The sequence below is a fragment of the Erythranthe guttata genome, chromosome 4, assembly GCF_056151865.1.
Source record: "Erythranthe guttata isolate IM_541 chromosome 4, IM_541, whole genome shotgun sequence".
Classification (NCBI taxonomy): Eukaryota; Viridiplantae; Streptophyta; class Magnoliopsida; order Lamiales; family Phrymaceae; genus Erythranthe; species Erythranthe guttata.
In genome coordinates this window covers 19329592-19351513 of record NC_142536.1, presented here as the reverse complement: position 1 = coordinate 19351513, position 21922 = coordinate 19329592, and the positions used below count along the sequence as shown (strand labels likewise).

The 21922-nt window shown below is 35.7% G+C and overlaps 5 protein-coding genes across 6 annotated transcripts; 1 reads left to right on the top strand and 4 right to left on the bottom strand.

Moving 5' to 3' along the window:
- The first annotated feature begins 4193 nt into the window (after positions 1 to 4193).
- On the top strand, positions 4194 to 8065 carry LOC105958532 (Lecithin:cholesterol acyltransferase family protein). The gene is made up of 7 exons (XM_012982534.2): positions 4194 to 4649; positions 4772 to 5743; positions 5845 to 6067; positions 6225 to 6508; positions 6627 to 6966; positions 7074 to 7339; positions 7449 to 8065. The coding sequence occupies exons 2-7, from the start codon at positions 5262 to 5264 to the stop codon at positions 7930 to 7932; spliced, it is 2079 nt and encodes a 692-aa protein (XP_012837988.2). The 5' UTR covers positions 4194 to 4649; positions 4772 to 5261; the 3' UTR covers positions 7933 to 8065.
- Positions 8066 to 8593: 528 nt separating this feature from the next.
- Positions 8594 to 13242, bottom strand: LOC105958492 (ARM repeat superfamily protein). Of its 2 annotated transcripts, XM_088817253.1 has the most exons (11): positions 13081 to 13242; positions 12286 to 12582; positions 11981 to 12046; positions 11709 to 11848; positions 11177 to 11303; positions 10632 to 10783; positions 9968 to 10103; positions 9654 to 9738; positions 9333 to 9565; positions 9104 to 9240; positions 8594 to 8917 (listed from the first exon to the last, which is right to left on the bottom strand). In XM_088817253.1, exons 1-11 carry the CDS (start codon positions 13159 to 13161, stop codon positions 8914 to 8916), a joined length of 1458 nt encoding a protein of 485 aa, XP_088673379.1. In that variant the 5' UTR covers positions 13162 to 13242; the 3' UTR covers positions 8594 to 8913. The 2 variants fall into 2 exon arrangements, with proteins under 2 accessions (XP_088673379.1, XP_088673380.1); XM_088817254.1 differs by lacking the exon at positions 8594 to 8917 and having other exon boundaries at positions 9100 to 9240.
- Positions 13243 to 13611: 369 nt separating this feature from the next.
- LOC105958533 (uncharacterized) lies at positions 13612 to 17070 on the bottom strand. The gene is made up of 4 exons (XM_012982535.2): positions 16646 to 17070; positions 15109 to 16038; positions 14327 to 14374; positions 13612 to 14227 (listed from the first exon to the last, which is right to left on the bottom strand). The coding sequence occupies exons 1-4, from the start codon at positions 16877 to 16879 to the stop codon at positions 13814 to 13816; spliced, it is 1626 nt and encodes a 541-aa protein (XP_012837989.2). The 5' UTR covers positions 16880 to 17070; the 3' UTR covers positions 13612 to 13813.
- A 763-nt stretch (positions 17071 to 17833) lies between these two features.
- Positions 17834 to 19953, bottom strand: LOC105958534 (uncharacterized). The gene is made up of 2 exons (XM_012982536.2): positions 19520 to 19953; positions 17834 to 18465 (listed from the first exon to the last, which is right to left on the bottom strand). Exons 1-2 carry the CDS (start codon positions 19857 to 19859, stop codon positions 17942 to 17944), a joined length of 864 nt encoding a protein of 287 aa, XP_012837990.2. The 5' UTR covers positions 19860 to 19953; the 3' UTR covers positions 17834 to 17941.
- Positions 19954 to 20853: 900 nt separating this feature from the next.
- LOC105958535 (agmatine hydroxycinnamoyltransferase 1) lies at positions 20854 to 21801 on the bottom strand. Its single transcript, XM_088817605.1, has 2 exons — positions 20990 to 21801; positions 20854 to 20887 (listed from the first exon to the last, which is right to left on the bottom strand). The coding sequence occupies exons 1-2, from the start codon at positions 21799 to 21801 to the stop codon at positions 20854 to 20856; spliced, it is 846 nt and encodes a 281-aa protein (XP_088673731.1).
- Between the last annotated feature and the right edge of the window lie 121 nt (positions 21802 to 21922).

Below are 21922 nucleotides of genomic sequence, written 5' to 3'. Positions count from 1 at the left end.
GGTGTTTGCAAATGTTTTTTGAAAGTGATTATACAGTTTTTTTTGCTCATAATCTGTTTTTAGGTGTTTGCAAAATCAACTTTTGTTTTTGCTTCTCTAAAAATAATCTTCTTTAAACTATTTTTTAAAAGCACCCATAATCCAGCTTTTTCTATTTAATTTCATTTTCTGGAATATTTGCAAACACCCTCAACTTTTGAAAATAAGTAATTAAAACTAACTTAAATGACAATCACTAACTTCTGCTTTTAAATAATCATTTGCAAACACCACCTTAAAATCAATTACTAAATTAATTCAAAGTTTACTACAAGACAATGCCTAAATATAAATAGATTTTTTCCTAACATATCTATGAAACTAAATTCTACAATCGTAATCTAAATTTTATGTGTTTAGTACACAAATTACAATGTATATCTATAATGTATTATTAAATTAATATTATTTTATGTATGTATTATGCATTATTAATTAATAACACTATATATTTTAAGTAAAATTGTTATATAAGAACAAATATATTCAAAAGACCTAAAAAGAAAAGATACCAATAATAAATAATTAATAACTTAAAAGAAATTGGTATTTAAAGTAATGGGCTTTTCTTGTCGACGACCAACAGCCCACTATGCTAATAGTTGATGTATGATGTGAACAAGGCCCAAAAAGTTTGGAAATTATTTAGTGCTTTTGACTAATTTAAAGAATTGAAAAAATGCATTCGCATCTATATTTAGAAAAATATTCTATTATTATAAAGATATTGTAATGAATCAATATTTTTTAATTAATAAATTACTATTTTTGAAAAACATGACATGTGAAGCAATATATATATATATATATATATATATATATATATATATATATATATATATATATATATATATATATATATATATATATAAGTATATAATTATTTGTCCAAGTTGGATAGGATTGAATTTTTCGGGTACAATATTTAAGTGGTTGCGGAAAAGAATATAGTTGTTCGACTTTCCCATTTATCGGGCATGTTTATCTTGTTTGTGACGAGGCAAATTTGGGTTATAGTTAGAGCAAATTCGAGTCTAGGGCATGTTGGAAACATAAATTTTAAATAATTCACATCACCAACGATTTAAACTTTAGTTTAAACAGTCTTTTCAGAGTCAGAGCAAATGAAAAGTCATCTATCAGTCACAAATTACTATATTTGATTTTTTTTAATATGTTTGACTTCTAAAGTTGAAGACTCGAATAAAAATACAATTGGATTTCACTCGTCGTGTTCTAAACTAAGATGAATCAGTGAAATATATAATCATATTCAACTGAAATCAGATTAATCACAGCTAAGTTTAAAACAAAGAATCATAAATTAACTAAATGATTTGGCAAAGACAAAAGAGACACAATTCCGACCGTTAAAATCCAAGTCCCAATTGTGAGTCATTGTCTCATTTGACCATACTTTCTGAATTTTTCAGCAGCAGATTATTAAATTAAATAAATTAATTAAAAAAAATCGGAAGAGCAAAAAAAGGGAATGTAATCATACTATATGTCTATATCACATCTTCTTAAACATTGTGCCATTTTACACCTTGCACCAAACTCCAACTTAATTGTTTATTTTTATTTCAATTATTCGAGTTTCACTATATATATATACCACAAGGGTGAAAATATCTTTGAAATAATATTTATTTTAACTATTTTATTTTTAATTAATTAGAAAGTTACAAAAAATGAATAAATAGGAATATTTTCTTATTTATTTGCAAACAGCTTCTCTATTTGCCATTTAGTTTTTGAGGAATGAAATATGAAACATAAATTCTATTAAGCATTAATTAGTTCTAAATGCATGAGGCAGGGACTGTAAAAAGTCAAAGCAAGATTTGACCATGTATAATCCATGATAAACTAATGAGTTAGTTAAATTTATTGTTAGCCACTTTTTTTTTTTGTTCACATCGATCACACACTTATTCCATGATTAACTTACATCGGAACGCATCCCGATATAAAACAATTCGATTCATAATTTGAGTTGTATAGCACGAAAGCTTCAACTTTTTAATATTTTTTTGTAGTTCAGATACGATTCGTGTTGAACACTCGAGAACACCTTTCGACACATTATAGGGCATTTTGCAAATCTCTCTAAAAAAAAACGTGATTGAATAGCGGATTTTTGAATATTTTTGTTACTTTTCTAATTATTTGCACGATTTAATGATCAAATAGGGTTGTTCATGGGTCGGTTTTACCCGACAACCGACCCATTATCTGCCCGACTATTCAGGCCGATAATTGCCCACCAACCGACTCGTTTTGGTCGGCCGATAATTTTAACCGACCCATGCATGGTTGGGTCGGGTATAGTTTCTAATTTGTTGAAAAGTCGGTTGGCCGATATTACCCGACCAACCGATTTTTTTTTTTTTATAATTGTTTTTATATTATTCTTTTTGTTTTTACTTATTATTAATTTCAATATTTAATTTTTGACCTTTTGGTGAAATGAATAAAAATGCACAACGGAAAAAACTCTATTCTTTTTTTTCCCCTTGTCTTCGACTATTCTCTCTATCAACCATAGTTGCCGATCTATCTCTCATCTCTCTCTATGAACCCATCGTCGCCGACGCGCTATTGTTTCCTCCAAAGATTTACCTCTAGCCCTCTCTAGTTTTTTTTTTCTAAACTCTAAGGTATGAATTTTTGTGTTTCTCAAATTAAAATTAAAATTAAAAATTTCAGAATTTTGTACTGTGAAAGTGTGAATGGCTGAAAGTGATTCATTTTCGTATTTTATATTATTTTTGGAATTTTAATTTGTAATATGTGATATTGTTGAAATTTTATTTTGGGCATGAAATCTTGGAATGTTTGTTGCTGCATTTTGATAGAGGAATAGAATTTTTTTTTTTTTTTAATTAATCTGGCCGATATTGGCCGATAACTTCAACCGACCCGTTAAGGCAACAGACAAAGTCGGTTGCCAACCATTACCCGACTCACAATAGTCGGACCCGTAATGGTTTTACATATTTGTAAGAGTCGGTTGGTCGGGTCGGGCCGATAATCAACCGACCCGACCCATGAACAACCCTAATGATCAATTGCAAATTGATAATTGATAAAAAAAAATTATTTTAAATATATTTGTATGAAAATATGTATAAAAAATTATATATATAAAAAAGTTATATATATAAAAAAGTTATATATAAATAAAAACTTATTTACGTTTATATAGTATATTTATAAATACACCGCTATAATTTTAATATTTATATATTTTTCCCAAACTCCCGTATTCCAATTTTGGAATATGCCGTCTCACTATATCCGTTTTTTCGTATCACTGTTTTCATGTCCCTACTACATAGAATTTGAGGGGAAAAATAATTATATACTAAGCTAATGCCCTTTATCATTTAGAATATAAACGAGGCGAAATCATGAGTTTCAGTTTTACCCTAAGAAAAACACTCCTTCCATCCCAAATTATTTATTAATTTAGAGTAATTTTTTTCGTGCCAAATTATTTGTGGCTTTAGAATTTTAATAATGCATAATTATACTTTTCTCAGTTTTATCATTTATTGTCACTCTCAATTAATTGACATAATTAGTTAAAAAAAAAGTAATAGTAATGATATTTTATCGATTTTCTATGTATATTTTTTTAGTTAGGTGGTGTTTGCAAATGATTATTTAAAAGCAGAAGTTAGTGATTGTAAGTTAAGCTAATTTTAAGTGCTTATTCCTAAAAGTTTGGGGTGTTTGCAAATATTCCTGAAAATAAACTTCAATAGAAAAAACAAGATTATATTTTAAAAAATAACCTAAAGCAGATTATTTTAAGAGAAGCAAAAGAAAAGGTTAATTTTGCAAACACAAAACAAATTATGAGGAAAAAAAAAAACTCATAATCACTTTGAATAAGCGTTTGCAAACATCACCTTAATCAATCACCTTAATCATTTATTGATTTTCTTTCTGAATGTAACAACTCAAAACTACACAAAGTATTTATAAAAATATAAAAAAAATGAACGAACTAAAATTGATGGTAATATTCCCTCGAAAGCCCATAAAGAAACTCCCTTTTTGTTAACGTATGAAATTACGAAATTGCCCACTACAAGACAAAATAGGTCCACACCAGTCCACCATCCCCATCATCATCATCAACCATCGTCGACGAAAGATCTAGGTTTGTGTGTTTTTTCGTACTGTGTGCTAAACTTTTTTTCATTCCCGATCATGGGGGCCGTGCCCCCCATCGGATTCTCTACACACACACACACCTTACACTGCGTGTTTAATTCTTGAAAATACAACAAACAAAACAGTAAGCATATAAATTATAATCCCGCAGTCTCTATCACTGCTCCAGTCAATCCATACCTCGGGACTTCACCTTTTCTTCCTCTTTCAATTCAGACAAAAAGAACCCATATTTATTTCTTGCTCCATTTTCAGAGCATTAAAGAAAAAAAATTCTAGAGAGAGAAACCCAGAGAAAGAGATGTCCACGTGACAAGATTAGAAAAAAAAAAAAAAAAATCACCAAAAAATGATGAAAATCACATGACGATAACAGTGCGGCTACAGCTGAAAGAGAGAGATCTAGAGAGAGAGAGAGGGAGGTATATTTTCATGGCTAAAGACAAGTGTCCTAAATCAAGGGAATTAATTCTTGATTTTATTACATATATACAGACATATTTATTACATATTTTGTAATGTATCCATTCTTCTCTTCCTTAAGGCTTAGGTTTCATCATCATTAATTGACACCAAGTTACAACAAGTTAAGGAACCCTCTTAGGAGAAATCAGCATATTCTCTTGTCACCCAAAAACAAAGTAAAATAAAAATCCAATCTTTTTCCTTTTTTTCTCTCTCTCCTAACAAATTTATCAGCTAACAAGTTTTTTTTCCATCTTTTGGTGTGTTGTTTTGTGGTTGCACCCACAGACACCTTCATATCTGTTTCTTCACCACGTGGTTTTTGCTCTCTGCCACCACCCATAACTCCCTTTTCCTTCTCTCTCTCTCACAGTTTCACCTTTACTCTGTGTGTTTTGCTTTCTTTCATATTTCTTTACCTCCTCAATTTATTCCCCCATTTGGGGGCCCTTTTTCTTGATCAAATTGAATATCACCCCCACAAAATTTTCATGTTCTTGTCACCACTTTCTTGATTGTTGATTCTTGGGTTCTTGATTCTTGATTCTTGAATTCTTGATCTTGATGCCATGTCTTCAATTCTACGGTTCAGAAAGCTCTGTTTTCTGCAGCCCACCAAGAGTTCCTCGTACGATCAGAAACCAGAACCTCAAAAGAACCAAACCCCTCCTCACACAAATAAAATTGACGATAAAAACAATGTTGTTTTTGCTGCTTCTGAGGAAAACCCGAAAAGGAAGCATTTTCAGAAGAAACCCCCTAGAGAATGGAGGTGCATAGATTCTTGTTGCTGGATGATTGGTTACTTGTGCACAACATGGTGGCTGCTCTTCTTTCTCTACCATTGTCTGCCGCCCAATTTGTCGGGGCTCCACCCGCCGGAGCCGCCGGGCACCAGGCTGAGGCGGCAGGGCGTCACCGCTCTCCACCCGGTTGTTTTAGTGCCCGGCATTGTCACCGGCGGCCTCGAGCTTTGGGAAGGCCGCCCTTGCTCAGACGGCCTTTTCCGGCAACGCCTCTGGGGCGGCACCTTCACCGAAATATTTCGGAGGTTCGACTTTTTGCATGGACATACATATATATATAGACACATATAGATAAAAGATTCAGTTTTTAGAGTATTGAACATTTTGATGGATGTTTTTCTTTTAGGCCAATGTGTTGGTTGGAGCATCTCTCGTTGGATAACGAAACTGGTCTCGACCCGCCTGGAATACGGGTCAGACCCGTACCCGGACTGGTTGCGGCGGACTATTTTGCTCCGGGGTACTTTGTTTGGGCTATTCTTATCGAGAATTTGGCGCGCATTGGGTACGAAGGGAAGAATATGTACATGGCTGCTTATGATTGGAGATTGTCATTTCAGAACACAGAGGTATGAGGAATATTGTAATGAATGCAGATGTTTGATTCTTGATTTTAGTATAGTATGATTTGTTACTATACTATGTTCTTGCAAGAATAAGAAAAGGAACAATTCTTACAAGATTGTGTTGAGTGTGTGTTGATATATAGTGATTTAATTCGAGTAGGTGAGAGACCAAAGCCTAAGTAGATTGAAGAACAAAATCGAGCTTATGTATGTGACAAACGGCAACAAGAAAGTGGTGGTGGTGCCTCATTCGATGGGTGTGATCTATTTCCTCCACTTCATGAAATGGGTCGAAGCACCACCGCCCATGGGCGGGGGTGGCGGCCCCCTTTGGTGCGCCAAACACATAAAATCGATCATGAATATCGGCCCCGCTTTTCTTGGTGTTCCTAAAGCCGTTGGTAACTTAATATCCGCCGAGAGCAAAGATGTAGCTTTTATTAGGTACACACACATATTTTGCTCGACACTCTTCTTCATCAATCTATTTATTAATAAATTAAATAATTCGATTTAATTTATATATTTGTAACACTAACATTGTTTTTTTTTTCTCTAATAGAGCGATGGCACCTGGATTATTGGATTCGGATATATTCGGACTTCAGGCATTGGAACAAGTGATGAAAGTATCTCGAACATGGGACTCTATCATTTCATTGATACCTAAAGGAGGGGAGACCGTTTGGGGTGACTTGGATTGGTCTCCGGAAGAAGATTACGTATGTGATTCACCGACGGAAAAATACCAACCAAAAATCGACGCGAAGGGGAACAAAACCGATAATAGGATAGATTTTCAAGTACAAGAATCGACAAAGACAAAGTACGGCAGGATCATCTCATTCGGGAAGAAGGAATCCGAATTGCCTTCTTCGGAAATCTTCAATCTCGATTCCAAGGTATTTCCGCGATTACCAACTAACCACTTATCAAAATTAAAAGGAAAAATGCCCGTCTTTCGAAAAATCAAGATTCTAATTTGTTTTTTGTTCTTGAACTGAAATAGGTATCTTTGAATAATGCTACTACTTCACAATCCCCTGCATCGTGCGGAAAAGTTTGGACGGAATATGATGAGGTCAGCGATGAGAGCATTCGGAGAATCTCGGAAGAAAAAGCATATACTACGAAGACTTTATTGGATCTTCTCCGGTCTATTGCTCCAAAGATGATGAAAAGGGCCGAAGCCCACTTCTCGCACGGCATTGCCGACGACCTCGACGATCCGAAGTATGACCATTACAAGTATTGGTCAAATCCGCTCGAGACTAAGTAAGCATGAACTTTTGTTATGGGGTTTTGATCGTCCTTTAGATTGAAGGGATGGTATTTTTGTAAATTTACACCTTTTTTTCTTATCGATTCTTAAAAAAAAATTCAGGCTACCTGACGCTCCAGAAATGGAGATATACTGTCTATACGGAGTGGGAATCCCAACGGAACGATCCTACGTGTACAAAGTATCGCCACCCGGGCGGTGCAAAAGCATCCCTCTCCAAATCGACAGCTCGGCCAACAAAAGTCCAAACGGTTGCCTAAAGGGCGGAGTCTACTTCTCCGACGGTGACGAGAGCGTCCCCGTTATAAGCGCGGGCTTCGTCTGCGCGAAACCGTGGCGCGGAAAAACGAGGTTCAATCCTTCAGGAATATCCTCGTACGTGCGAGAGTACAAGCACAAAGCGCCGTTGAACTTTCTAGAAGGTAGGGGGTTAGAGAGTGGGGGCCACGTTGATATAATGGGGAATGTTGCCTTGATTGAGGATGTGTTGCGTGTGGCGGCCGGTGCTTCGGGTTCGGAGATTGGCGGGGATAGGATTTTTTCGGATATTATGAAAATGTCGGAAAAAATAAATATTCGGCTCTAATTGATGATTTAAGAAGAGAAAGTTTTGTTCGAGAGTTGAGATAAGAAGATTGTGACAATGTAAGTTTCTAATTGATTAGTGGTACCTTCTCACTTCATGTTAATCTGCTGAATAAAAAGTTGTTCATTGTTAAGTTTTTACATAATCAAATCAAAAGGAAAAAGAAAAAAATATCAATTTATATATATTATATATATATTTTTTGTTGTTGTTTACGTATGGTATGGAAATGGCAGATACACCGGGGTAGGGTAAATCTATATCATTCATACACACACATATTGGTGTGTGCAGATCAACAATAAAAAATCAGTCAATAAATCAGTCATTCACCAGATGTAGCATAGAAATAACCATACATTGGTGCTGCAAACATGCTGCTTAAATGTTCATTGAATATAAGATTTTTGCACGCAAGACAACATGGATGTTGGATTATCTACAATACGTTCAAGCATTGCAAATAACGGGATTACTAGGCCTACAAGTCAAACCAAACTTCTCGATATTGAATCTGAGACAGATTGTTGAAAACTTGTTTAGCAACCCAAGCTTAAAAACATTAGTTTAGTTCTCGATAAGATACCTCGAATTTGAGTAGAATAAAAATGATAAAAAGGAAATATGTATAGAAAGTCAAGCTACTCGAGGTGGTTTCATGTTTGACTCTATTAAAGCTCGTTCCATTTCTAATCAAACCAAGTTCAAAATACAATTTTCAGAGATTGATAAATGTTTAAATAAGCTTAAACGTCGACTCAATTCAATCCGACTATACGCTTAGGAACTACAGAAACAACCTTTGTGACTCGTAAACTTGGATTACCTATTAGAGAGATGAGTACATGGTATACACAACTTCATTCACCCTTTCACATTCAAATAATTGCACATATTCGCCATCCCCACACGTAATGTATTCCTAGATAACTTTATCTCGGTTCTGGAAAAGACAAGGTAGCTTCTTGCACATTGCACCTATTACCTATTAGATCATGGGTTCGAGTCAACCAGAGAAAAATTGGGGAGCCAAAAACTATTCTTATTAAATCGATTTTTACGTTTTTTATGAATAAAAATAAATTTCTCGTAGGCCCTAGCAATCATTTTATACTGGATACTGGTCTTACTTTTTCGAAGATGTAAAAGGTAAAATAGCAGTTCTTGTTACCTGGTAGCTTTGTGGCAGATTTCCAGCAGTTTATCAACAGTCTCTTCATCGACGCTATCGTCTTCCATGGAAGAAGTGTCATTTACCCGACCATCTGATAATTTCCATTGCATCAAGATATCGGAAATTCTTTTCATCTATCAAGTAAGTGAAGGGAACATGGAGATAGGAGAAAATTCGAATATAAAATAATCGACAGGAATATGAAATGAAAATATATCAAGGATACAGCAATAACTCTAGCATCTGTTTCTGCGCATGGACGGACAAGGATTTCATCTTCGATCAGATCCAATTTGCTAGCAAGAATTGAGACAAGAAAATGAAAGATTGATGGGCTCATCTCACTTTCTTGGACCAGCGTCAGTAATCTTGCAATAACGCTCCAAATAGCACTTTGCGCTTCCGCATCGTCAGAAGCAAATGGGAAAACATCGAATAGACCCTGTAAAAAGTTCAAATCTGACACGAACTAAAATTGTCACGGCTTATTCTTAATTTTGTGTAATGTGGAAAAGAGGAATTAGCACCTATACATTACGAGATTTACCTTTTGACAACTCAAAGGTTGCGCTCGGTGCATCAGTAAGAATATTTGCTAGCAAAACAACAGCTGTTACACAAGAGCTGGAAACCTGTTGAGGGTGAAAATACAGTTTAAAATAAATAAAAATAGAAGGTTTCTAAAACCTCATTTATTTCTCAATCACACAGTGAAAAGACACACAAGCAGCTTATGTTTAATCTCTACCGAGCAGATGATTTACGTTTATATATTTTATCAGGTATGTACATATTAAGCACAAGTGAAACAACATGGCAGGAGTGGTGATGGCATTAAAAGTTTTGGGAAGCACAGCCTACCTCAAATTTATCAGGAAGTTCAACCAGCTCTTTCGCTAGTTGCAAGAGCTCTTTATTTAGACAGATTTCTTGTGAATAGTTATCCATGGTGGAGAGAACTTCAATTGCTCGAAGAATCAAATCCAACACAGTGTACCTGATGCAATATGATGTAAAGTCACATCATCAATCCCAGCTGGTAATCGAAAAGAAAAATAGCCAAATACTTGAAAAATAACTGTATAGGAAAATAATTATCTATATGCGACTGAAACCAACAAACACATAAATTAATAACTTAAGGTCCAAGTGTGCCTAATCTTACATAGGGTCGTTTCATTTTACTACCTCAACTTCAGTTAAGATAGAAAATTATTTACATTTTTAGATCCATTAATTCAACATGTCTATCAAATCCAACTTTTGTGGCCAATGGCATTTTGACTTATAATATGTCATGTGACTTCCGCAAGAAATAAGAGCATATACATACATGAATATTCCTTTTCTCCCAATTTATTTTCTGATTTTTTCTACTTGAAAAGTTAAAATGAAAGTACTTGCTATACTTGGAGGATGCAACATCAATGAACCATTGAAGAAAGTGAGTTCCAACAAATTGCTTTCACAGGATATAAAAACATCAGACAAGAAAGCTTCATCTAGTACTGCAAAAAGAGTATACCTCTCCGGTGTTCGTTCTCCTTTTAATTTGCTCATTTCAAAAGCCAAGAGTTTGATCAGAAGATTTGAAATATCCAGCTCCGAAATAGGTGGAAGAAGAATAGCTGCTACTTCCTGTTGACTTTCTAATACAGCCAAGAGTAGACCTACGCTCTGAAAAAAAAAACGAATAAAAATAGTTGAGGCATTGATACAAAAAGTGCTACAAAACTGCCGAACTAAGGTTTACACAATTCAAAAGGACGGCAACGCCAAAAAGTATACATATTATTGAACTAAGGTTTACAAAATTCAATTACAAACAAATTATTCAAGGATTTTTCGTCATCTAAAAGCAAGTTAGCTTCATTTATCAAGCCACAAGACATGAAGGTTACTTCATATAGAACTATATAACTAAGACACTACGAGCGTATAATATACTATCATATCTAATTTGTGCTCAAATATTAATCTAGAAAAACACACAATTAATCATATTATGGCATGAATTAATTGCAAAGCAGATGCTGTTAAATAGAAAGAATGCCACTATAATGTCTACACCTTTTCAAGTAGCATTGGATTAAGAGCATTTTCAGCAATCCAGAGTATACGAGAGAGAATATGTTCAGCCTGCAAAGCTTCTGCCCAGATAATTCCTTCACCACCTTGAAGACACAATGTTAACACCCTACCTTGACAAATTAACCCACAGTAAGCTTAGTACACTGTACACTTAAGATCCCATTTTAATCAGTCAATATTTTAATGTGACAGATAGTGATTTTTCAATACACAAATGCCCAATTCACAGATGTATGCCAGCACTCGTAGCCTGCATATGTCAAACTATTGGATCTGACAACCACCATTCTCTAAGTTGGTAGATATCCATAGGATCAAAACAACGAAAATAAATTAAATAAATCTCATATATCGTATGTAGTCCATTGAAATCATAAATACATGTATATGTATTTTGCTTCATAACTGCAAATTTTTCCACATGTAATCAACCCTGTCATATAATAAAGGGTGTGACTGTCAAACCCTTATGAACCAAGCTAAAATTCACAATATTTTAGCTATAAATTACCTGCAGGCTTCACAGAGGCAAGGTACATCATCTAGAAGCAATTGCTCTACGATTACTCCAACCAATCCTTTTGTAGAGGCTATTTGTTTTCTTGGAATTTCATGGCAAGCAAGGTTTCCAATTATTCCAAGACCAATCTCCTGCAACACAAAAGGCAGCCTTAAAAATGAAAATATATTTCGCTTTCAGCAGTTCAACATGTGGCCCAACAAATATTAACTGCCAAGGCAGCTACTAAAACCTGTATTTGTTAAATTAAAAGCGTGACTTACAGTAATACGCGAAGATTGAGAAACCGCGAGATTAGCTGAAAGCACTTCAAGGATAAGATTTTGAACCTACATAGAAATTTAATCAGTACATAGTTGTCATGTTCGTTTTATACAATATATGGTTATGTGTTCAGAAAAATGTGGGTCGCAGAAATATTTTCATTTCGAGTAATTTTTCCTTCACTAGACCAGCCTAGTGTTTTCTTAATTGCTGGAGCAAACATTTCGGTCACAGATGAAGGAATTAAGTCAAAACACATGCCATCAAAATGTATGATAGAACATAAAATTAAGATGGCAAGTACCATAAACTGAGCATGATCTTCACTTGCGGCAAGATCCCATAAAATGCATCCACCCTCCTCCCACGTTTCTTCTCCTGCCGATCTACCTTGATTGTGATCATCATTCCTCGATTCTGGTCTATTCAGTGTACCATGGTTTTGATAAGATTCATCCTCTTTTCTCCCTTCGGTGTTTGGTTCTTCACGAATCAAATCCCTGCCAATAACACGTTCGCCATCTTGTACGCTCGAAGGCAGAAGTTTCCTTATCAAAGATATCACATAACTCGGATCAACTGTGGTTGATATGTCGAATGACTGCAGAACAAAATTTCAGCAACTTAAATATCCGAAGTTAATTAATCACGTAATATGTAGAACTTTCAAGGGAACATGCCAGAACACAATACAAGTCAAATCATACTTCAATAGATTTTTAATCATACACCGAACCTATACTACATGTTGGAAGTATGAAGCAACCAATTATTTTTAACAACATAGGAAAAATTACTAATAACAAGCATTATCCTTGTTGGGCAAAGCAGTTTCAGTAAAACAAACAAATAAGTAGTCCATTTTCCTTCCAGGCAACAGTCTTTCCTCTGTTCGTCAATTTATCAAACAGCTGAAGTGCATAACAGCAAATCATCCCAAAAAATACAAAAAAATCTTTCTTATAGGTATGATATACTTTATCACCTCAAAATTGACAGATTATCATGAGAATAATAAGAACCCTGAAACAGACGCTCAATTAAAATGGAATTTACAAGGTAAAAACAAAAATATTACGACGGGGGGAAATTCAAATACCTCGTGAGGAGGGGCAGAAGGGTGATGGGCGGGGGGCGACTGGATTTCTTGTTCGTATTCTTCCGGCAGAGAATTTGACATGTATTCTGCTTTCAGATTTTGATCTATGGCGATAGGGTGATGGGTTCTTCTTCAAAGTTTCCCGCTGCGTTTTCTACTCTTGAATATTATGGTAAATTACAAAATTACAGCCACATATGAGATAAGATTAATTTACGGAAAAAAACTTTCATTTTTTAGTAATTACAATTTATAATGTAAAAAACAACAACAGAATCTTCGCTCGAATGGGATAAAACACATACAAAGTGAAGAATATTCCACATAATCTTAAAAATTCCACTAAATATAACACCACAAAGATGGACATGTAATAAAATTCATAGTTAAATAACGTGATTGTAATTACACAAACATAAGGAGATTTTTTCGTAATTTTTTTCGTAATTTGAACTTATGCAACAAAGGCAACATTCTCAAAACAAGAACAAACAGCATTCAAACATGCCTCCAACCCGGTAATAACAAGTAAAGTGCCATCGTGTATTATAATTATATGTCACAAACCATCAATAACCACAAAGAATTGAACAAAGAAAAAGGCATCCTCATATCTAATTAGAGGGGAACAAAGAATTTGTCTGTTACATGAAGATCCATGAAAAATACCATACAATTTCAGTCCAAACAAAAACCAACCGGCAACAGTAAATACCACCATACAAAAATCCCATCATTGTTTTACGGGGCTAGCCGCCACAGGTTTAATTTCGTTTCCAGGTTTTGTTGCACCATCGATGACTATGCTGCCGACTCTGGCTTCCATAGCCTCCCTCTCGTCCTTCTCTGTTTTCTCTCCGGGCCCACCATTTTCAACGGCCTTGAGTTGACGAGAAGGCGACGACACCTGGCGAGGGACTCCGCTTATCCACGGATGATTAAGACACTGTGCTGCTGTCAGCCTTCTATCGGGAACAAAATCAAGAATCTGGATAAGGAAATCTGCCATCTCGGTTGCGTCGTGCTGGGGTATCTCGTATTTTTCTGCAAGAACTTTAGTCAGAGGCCAGAATCTTAATCTTCTTATATGCCTCAGATCTCCGAATCTATTGAAGAATTCGCGCGAATAACGGCCACCCAAGGCAATCTGCAGATTAATCGAATAATTGGTTTCGCGATATACACAATAACAGAAAACCGTGGGTGTGATTTTCAAACAAAAAAATATTTGAAAAAAAAAATTCACCTTGCGAGGCATCATTCCAAGAAGCTCCATCATCAGCGCCAAATGATCCTTCAGAAAAAGGACACCAAATATAAATAAAGAATTTATACCGTTAAAAATACATGCGGATAAAGAATTTGATAATTGATAATGTGTAATTGCAATCAAATATTCTTAGGTCAACTTAGAAACCAAATATGCAAAGATGGCGCAGCCAAAAAAGAGAGAGAGAAAGGCAATAATACGACTCATTCTAAGTTGTATCAAATAAAAGAAGTATCATTTCAAGAAATGGAACTTCAAGCAGCAGCACTCGAATCAAAAGTGGAAAAGAGGAAAAACACAAGGACACAAAAGGAAGCAAATAATCAACTACTTCAGCCGAAGCTGAAAACAATCGGTTGAGAGAAGACATATGGACACCTAATATAAAGCAATGCTGTAGGCGTAGAAAAATCAATAACCAACACAGTATCTTTCTTTAGAAAAATTCAGTATGTAGTTAGCTAAGCAAGAATCAGTTATCGCTTAAATAAGCTTACATAATGGCAATGAAAACAAAACTCACAATATGCACAATCCTTACCACATAGACAACTACAAAAATGACGAACTGAGCAACCAAATCATAGGCTCACAAACAGGAGTCCAGCAAAAGAGTTTAGCCATGTATTATCGAGCAGCAAAACTATCAACATACTAAACACCATAGCATGCTTATTTTATTTGCGTTAATGTGCAAAATCAGGGATTACGTGAAAAAGACGGATCTCAAAATCAAAACATAAATAAGGGGTCCTCACCTCATCACGGTCATAGTTGTCGCCACTATGTGGATCAAAAAGAACGTCGCCCGTAGCCAGCTCAAAGCAAATGCAAGCAAACGACCACATATCTGCCGATGTGGAGTACTTCGATCCTAAAAGAACCTCCGGGCACCTATACTGCCTCGTTTGTATATCACTAGTAAACTGTTTATACGTCCAACACGCATTTCCAAAATCCACTAATTTGCATTTCAGTTCAACCTCAGCCAAGAGCTTCTGCCTAGCCGACTTGCTCCCTCTCTTGTGCCCCTTAGTTCCATCACATGAACCATTTACTGCTTCAGTTGACTCTCCGTTCGACTTATCATCCCTATGAGAATCTTCCGGTCCACTTGCCTCATCATCACACTCAGCCTCATCTTTACCAACAATCTTCCGAGCCACTCGCTTAGCCTTTTTACGAATTTTCTTTTTTTGGTTCTTGGTCAGATCACCATACGAACCCTTACCAGCGTCTTTAGATGTTTCGGAATCGGAAACAATCTTGCTTTTACTGGATGGGAGTATAAGGGGTGCACCTGATCTTCTCGGATCTTTGGCAGGATCTATCATTGACATAAGCAGTACGTTTTCTGGCTTTAAATCCGTGTGTATGATTGATAGTTGACGGTGCAGATAATCCAACCCCACTAAAATGTGGAAACATATTTCTTTAACCATGTGAATGGGTATGCCTTTGTAGTCCGAATACTTGACTAAAGTCAATAGATTGTCTCCCAAGTATTCGAACACCATGCAGACATGTTGTCCATTTGGACCCGAATGCTTGAAGTTATCCAAAAGCTTCACCACACATTTATTATCTTCAGGGTCTCCCTCGGCAATCTGCTTTAAAATGGTGATCTCATCCATTGCTGCTTCGGTATAGTGTTGTGCACTCTTCTGAACTTTCAAAGCTACGTACATCTATAACCAAATATGGGGGGAAAAAGAATAGAAAATAAATTATTATCCAATGTCATGAATGATAATACAAGTCATGCATGTGTCTGTTTAAATCTAATATGTTCACTTCCCTTGACAAAAAAAAAAAAAAAAAAAAAAAAAAAGCTTAACAAAATTGTTTTCTTCTCGACATTCTTCGATCCAAAAAAAAACTATATTTCTCCACTATTATAATATACGTAACATGATTGAAGCAACCAAAACTACAGTGACAACACTTGTTCAAGCATGTCCAAAACTAAAATAAAAGTGAACCCCTCAAGCTATATCCAAATTCCAGCATCAAACAAAATCCAAAACTTGACCCATATCTGTACCCTCTGGAGGTACCAAACAAAACAAAAAAACGGAGGATAAAATTTTCATATTCAAAATCCAACAATAAAAAATACTTCAGGATAAAATTTCACAAGAAAACAACTATAAAACTTTATAAACCCCCGCTCCCATCCAAAAATACTACCAATTCATATAAACAGATGGCAAAACTGTGAAAATAATTAACCACAAATCAACACATACCAGAAATGCAGCGAGTGGAAAATAAAATAAAAATATAAAAACGTACTGATTTCAGTGTGTCCCAAGCTAGCCAGACGGTGGAGAAGTGGCCCCATCCAAGCTTGCTCTGAACAACATATCTCCCGTGTTTGAAGGTATCACCGATCCGCACCGCGTGGTAGCCGCCGCGCCTGTAGTCCTCAGTCCCCTCGTCCTCGGAAGTGTAATCGCTCGTCTCGCTCCGATCGCCGCCGTTCCTATCAACCGCCGCCGCCGACCCCGACCCCGACGCCTCCGCCATCAATCGATTACAGTCAATCGGAGAAGCTGAAGAGACTTCGAAATGGAGATTGGGGGGAGCACGCTGAAAAATCTCGGCCGTAGACTTGTCAGAGTGGTGGTACTTTCCCAGAGAGGAAACAGAACTCTAGGGTTTTTTATTTTTCCCCTTTAGTAATTTAATTTTTATTTATCAGATGAACAATCTGGAATTATTTGTTATTAATTAATTAATTAATTTTTAAATGACGAATATTTTAAAATAAAGAATTGAACTTGTCCTATTTCAAAGTTCCAACCATAAAAACCATATTTACTTTCTACTTTAAATTAACTAATTTTGTACCATCTTTTCTTTTTGTAATCAACCGTTTAACAAATTTATCATGACTAATTTGATTAAAGAATAGTATTTCATTGTGGATTTTCAACTAATTTTTAGTACATACGATTTTTATTAACTGAAAATTCTCGTATAATAATTTGCAAGTCATACGAGAGATGTAAACTACACTGGACTAACCGTGTATGACAATTGACATATGCTTAATTTCTCCAACAATAGATCATCTCTTGCGCTCCGAGTATATTAATTATATGGTAATTTGATTTAATAGTTTCTTATTATTAATTATAATCAACAATCCACGAAAAGAAAAGAGACTCAACATCAACAAACAAAAATCTATTTAGAATTTCACAATTAAAATTAAAGAAATTCATCAAAATTATGTCTTATTAGAACTAAGCCCATTAACAATATTGCTTCTTGGGCCAAGTCAAAATCTTCAAGTTGACTAAAATATCTGTTTCAGCCCATTAATTAATAATTACACTTAAACATCATTAAAAACATCAATTCAAGTTTCAAAATACCAAACTATGAACTATTAATCCATAAACAAAAAAAACCATGATATGAAAGAACAAAGCCACAAAGTAGTTTGCCCTTGGAGCAGAGCCTATTCAATGACAATTTCACAAAAATATCCTCAAAATCGAGCAATAAATCCATTAAAAACATAAATAAAAGATTAAAAAATACGAAACAGAAATCCACGAAACGAAACTCAAACTCACAAAACTAGTTCGCCCTAGGAGCAGCCCACTCGACTCTAAGGATAAGATTATCATAACCATAACCATTAAGCTTGTTAATCGCCCTCTCACCGTCTTCCCTGCTCACAAAATTCACGAAACCGAACCCTCTGCTAGTCCCTGTTTTCTGGTCAATAGCAACATAAACTCTGCTCACGTTCCCAAACGGTCGGAAAAGCTCAAGCAAATCGGGCTCTCTTGTATCTTCGGAAAGATTAGTTACCCTAACAGAGTTCTCTTCGTTCCTTCTTCTCATATCAGAACCACCGCTCTCCTTTTGACCCGGCCTCTGACCAGGAGGTACATAAGCTTTCTTTGCAGAAGGGTCTGTTAAAGGATTAGTGTCTGATGGCTTCTCAATGAAGCTATCGGTTTGCGGAGTTATGTCCTTGTAAGGGCACCTTGAAGTCCAGTGGTCTCCCTTTTTCCCGCACGACCTGCACACCATTAGTACGGCTCCTGGTTGGAATACAGAATCTCCAGAAGACTTGGCCTCATCTTGCTTAGTACCTGTTTTTTTTTTCGATTTTTTGAGTTAGATTTTTGTATTATTGATATTTTATCAGATAAAGAAGTGTGAGGGTGGTGATGCGATAACATATATACAGACATGGGGTGTTTATGTATTGGATTTTATCAAATCAAGAAGATTGGGGGTTATTACAGGGGGGTCTAATAAAAGGAATATTTCTAGTCGCTTGAAAATGTTCTCTAAACAATAATACAGTTCGCCACTTCCCATAGAGAAGTTTCAAAATCTAACAGAGAGGAACCATGATTATGAAGTTTGCTACTCGATGTTAATTCACAGAAGCAGAGATGCAAATTCTGGGTATTTTGGTGCAACAGAGTAAACGTAGATCGGTGTCCAACTCATTCTAGATTTATACATGAACTTAAAAGGAAGGCAAGCGCGGATATTAAACAAGAATACTACCATGAATAAGACTCGAAAGATTGTCTATGAACAAGTGATACCAGCCAAAATGTGCAATAACAAGTTATGTATACTGAATGGTTAACATCAATTTTCAGGTTTCGGCAAAACAAAACAAAAACATTATGCAAAGCATTTTTGTTCAGAATCAAGATTCTAAAAAGGCCAAAATATTATGCAAAGTATCTTTCATCAAATAAGAATTGATTAACCATGGTTGAGTACCTCTTTTTTCCACCACCAGATTGACAATTGAAATTAGAATAAAATAAGCCAAAAGACGCGAAAAGTGCCTACACTTTTTCCTAAGCTGTAAAACTACGCAGTGCTATTCCTCATGCCCTAATTTTACAAATCTTAGGCCTCATCAGAGTCAGGCAAAATTAGTGCAACAAACGAACGATAAAATTAAATTAGCAATCAAATATATATGAACCAGACCATCATAATTTGCAATCAACACATATGAAGAAACAAGATCTAGAACATTAAAATCTAGAACAAAGGTATATGAAAAAAAATATATATATTTACCAAAGAGATCCAGATAAGAGGCGGATAAATATAGAACAGTCAAGGGAGGAGATATGCTAAATACATCGCCGAAACGGCAGCGCGTGAGTTTACCTGGGGCGCGTGGGCGTTCGAGGATGATCTCTTCCGTGGAGACCATAGTGAGGCGGCTGCCGACATCCTCGTGCACGGCGTCGGCGAACTTGGGCCACGAGCGGCGCTCGATGGCGCGTTTGCTGAGTCGAGCGTTGGCCAGTTTGCGGATGCGCGTGGTGGTGGTAATCTTCACCTTGTTGCCCTCGTCGTTGAATTTGTACTCAATCACCTTCTTAATCCCGTTTTCGTTGGGTCCGATCACCTGCTTCGGCGGCAGAAGAAAATCCAGATCTTCGCCGCCGTCGTCCTCCAATTCTCCCCATCGCACCTTAGGTTGTTGCATCGCCGCCGTCGTCATAACTTTCAGACTCGCTCGAAAAGAAAGAGAGAGAAAACGTTATCAAATTTTATGCGCTAGGGTTTTCCGATTGATTTTACCTTTTCTTTTTCTTTTTTATTTATTTAAATGAAAATAAGTATTTACCTTTACTTATTACAATTACAATTACTATTTACGACGTCTTTTTACCACACAAATTTACCAATGTCTTCTTACGATTTGTTTTTATTTTTTATTTTTTATTTATTATTACGATTCAAGTTATTAATCCTAATAAAATATTTTAAAAAAAAATTACAATATAAAAATTCACAACAGAATTACATCACCATTAATTAACATAACCAAAAAACTTTCTACATAGTAAATACAATCCCCATTATACAAATGTAGACCACAAACAAAATAAATAAATCATATTATGTAAAATTCACCCAAATTAAAATTATATTTACATTATTTTCTATAAAATTAACTAAATTGATTGTAAAAAATATTGCAATTTATTGAAGTCATAACCATTAACCGCGCGAAAATTAGACCAAATGATGAAAATTAGAACCCCCTTGACCATGAGTCAAAATTACAAAATTTAGTGTTACCAGAAGTTGGCCCATTTACAATCTTGCTGCATTGGGCCCAGTCCAAATCTTTAATCGGATCGATTTCTCAAATCATGCATTTTCTAAATATTCGAAGTGGTGAAATACGAAGTTGACAAGTGAAGGTATAACGAAGTTGGGGGCATTTTCGTGATTAGGGAAATATTCGAAGTGGTGAAATACGATTGATATAGATCATGTGATGTGTGGGTGACGACGGAGTACCATGCGAAAGAATCTTGGTCCAAATTGGATACTATTGATAAGTAGTAGCGTTTTCTAAGGGCGGTGAAGCGTTACTTGTTCATAAATATGCATGAAATTGGTACATTCGTATTTCGGAATAGTTTAGTGGCCTATAATCATAGTCTACAATTACTATTTAATATTAAAAAGAAAATCGAAGAAAATTACAACAAGAAAAAAGATAAATCGAACAATTTGCTAAAAGAGAAAAATCAAAATAAAATGCAAAATAAAATAATAGGAGAATGCTTATAATAATTTAGTCTAGAGAATAGCATATTTGTTTGAATATTGTCAAACTTTGTTGAAATAGAGGAACAAAAACATCTATGCTTCCATCTCCAATGAAGGATGGCAAAAGTGCTGAATGGCTTATTATTATTTCCGTAAGTTGAAGAAGTTTTTGCCTTGAGATTCGAAAGAAAATCGACCGAGTAATGAACTTTGTGCACCACGATATCATCCGCGTTACAGTTGATTAGAGGATAGACTTGCTTTAGGTTTTTCGTTACGTATTCTACGCCTTTATGCTCAAATTCAAATTTAGGAGGATTCCGTGGATAGAATATCGTGCGGTCCCGGAAAGGAAGTGGGCTAATTTCGAGTCCCCGACTGGCCCGACCCCACGCGACCAGAAAACTACTGGTCGAGTTTCCGTCGGCCACGAGGTGGTGAGCAGTAAAGCCCACCACCATCGAGCCACAAGCGAACCTTGTGATTTGAACTGGAACGAGCTCCACCACATCCTCTAAGCTAGGGTGTAGCCTTAGCAAAGACGAAGAAGGTTTGAAAATAATAGCTTTATCGAGCGCGCAATCAACGTACGCCTCCACAAACCTAATTCCCTCGTCGTTGAGAAGAATAATAGGGTTTCCGTAACTGTCTTTCTCGAGCCTCCCGGCCCACTCTGGATACACACCCAACGCCGTTCGGAGCCCTAGCTCCAGGGTTATGTTCGGTGGGGTCGGAGGGCGATAAGCGTAAATTACGGCTAAATGTTGGTTATAGGTAACTCTATCAAAGACAGATAAAGGAATGCAATGTGATTTTGGAGGATGATTGTCTTGATAGATAGGCTTAATAAGCCTTGATCTTCCTATATTCACCTTCATAATTTTGGGGAAAATTTAGTTTAATTTGGTGAAGGTAATTTTGTGTTTGAAAACAATGCACTATTACACTCTCTATATATTGTCTATGGTAAATAAAATTGGTGTTATGTATTTAATTTTT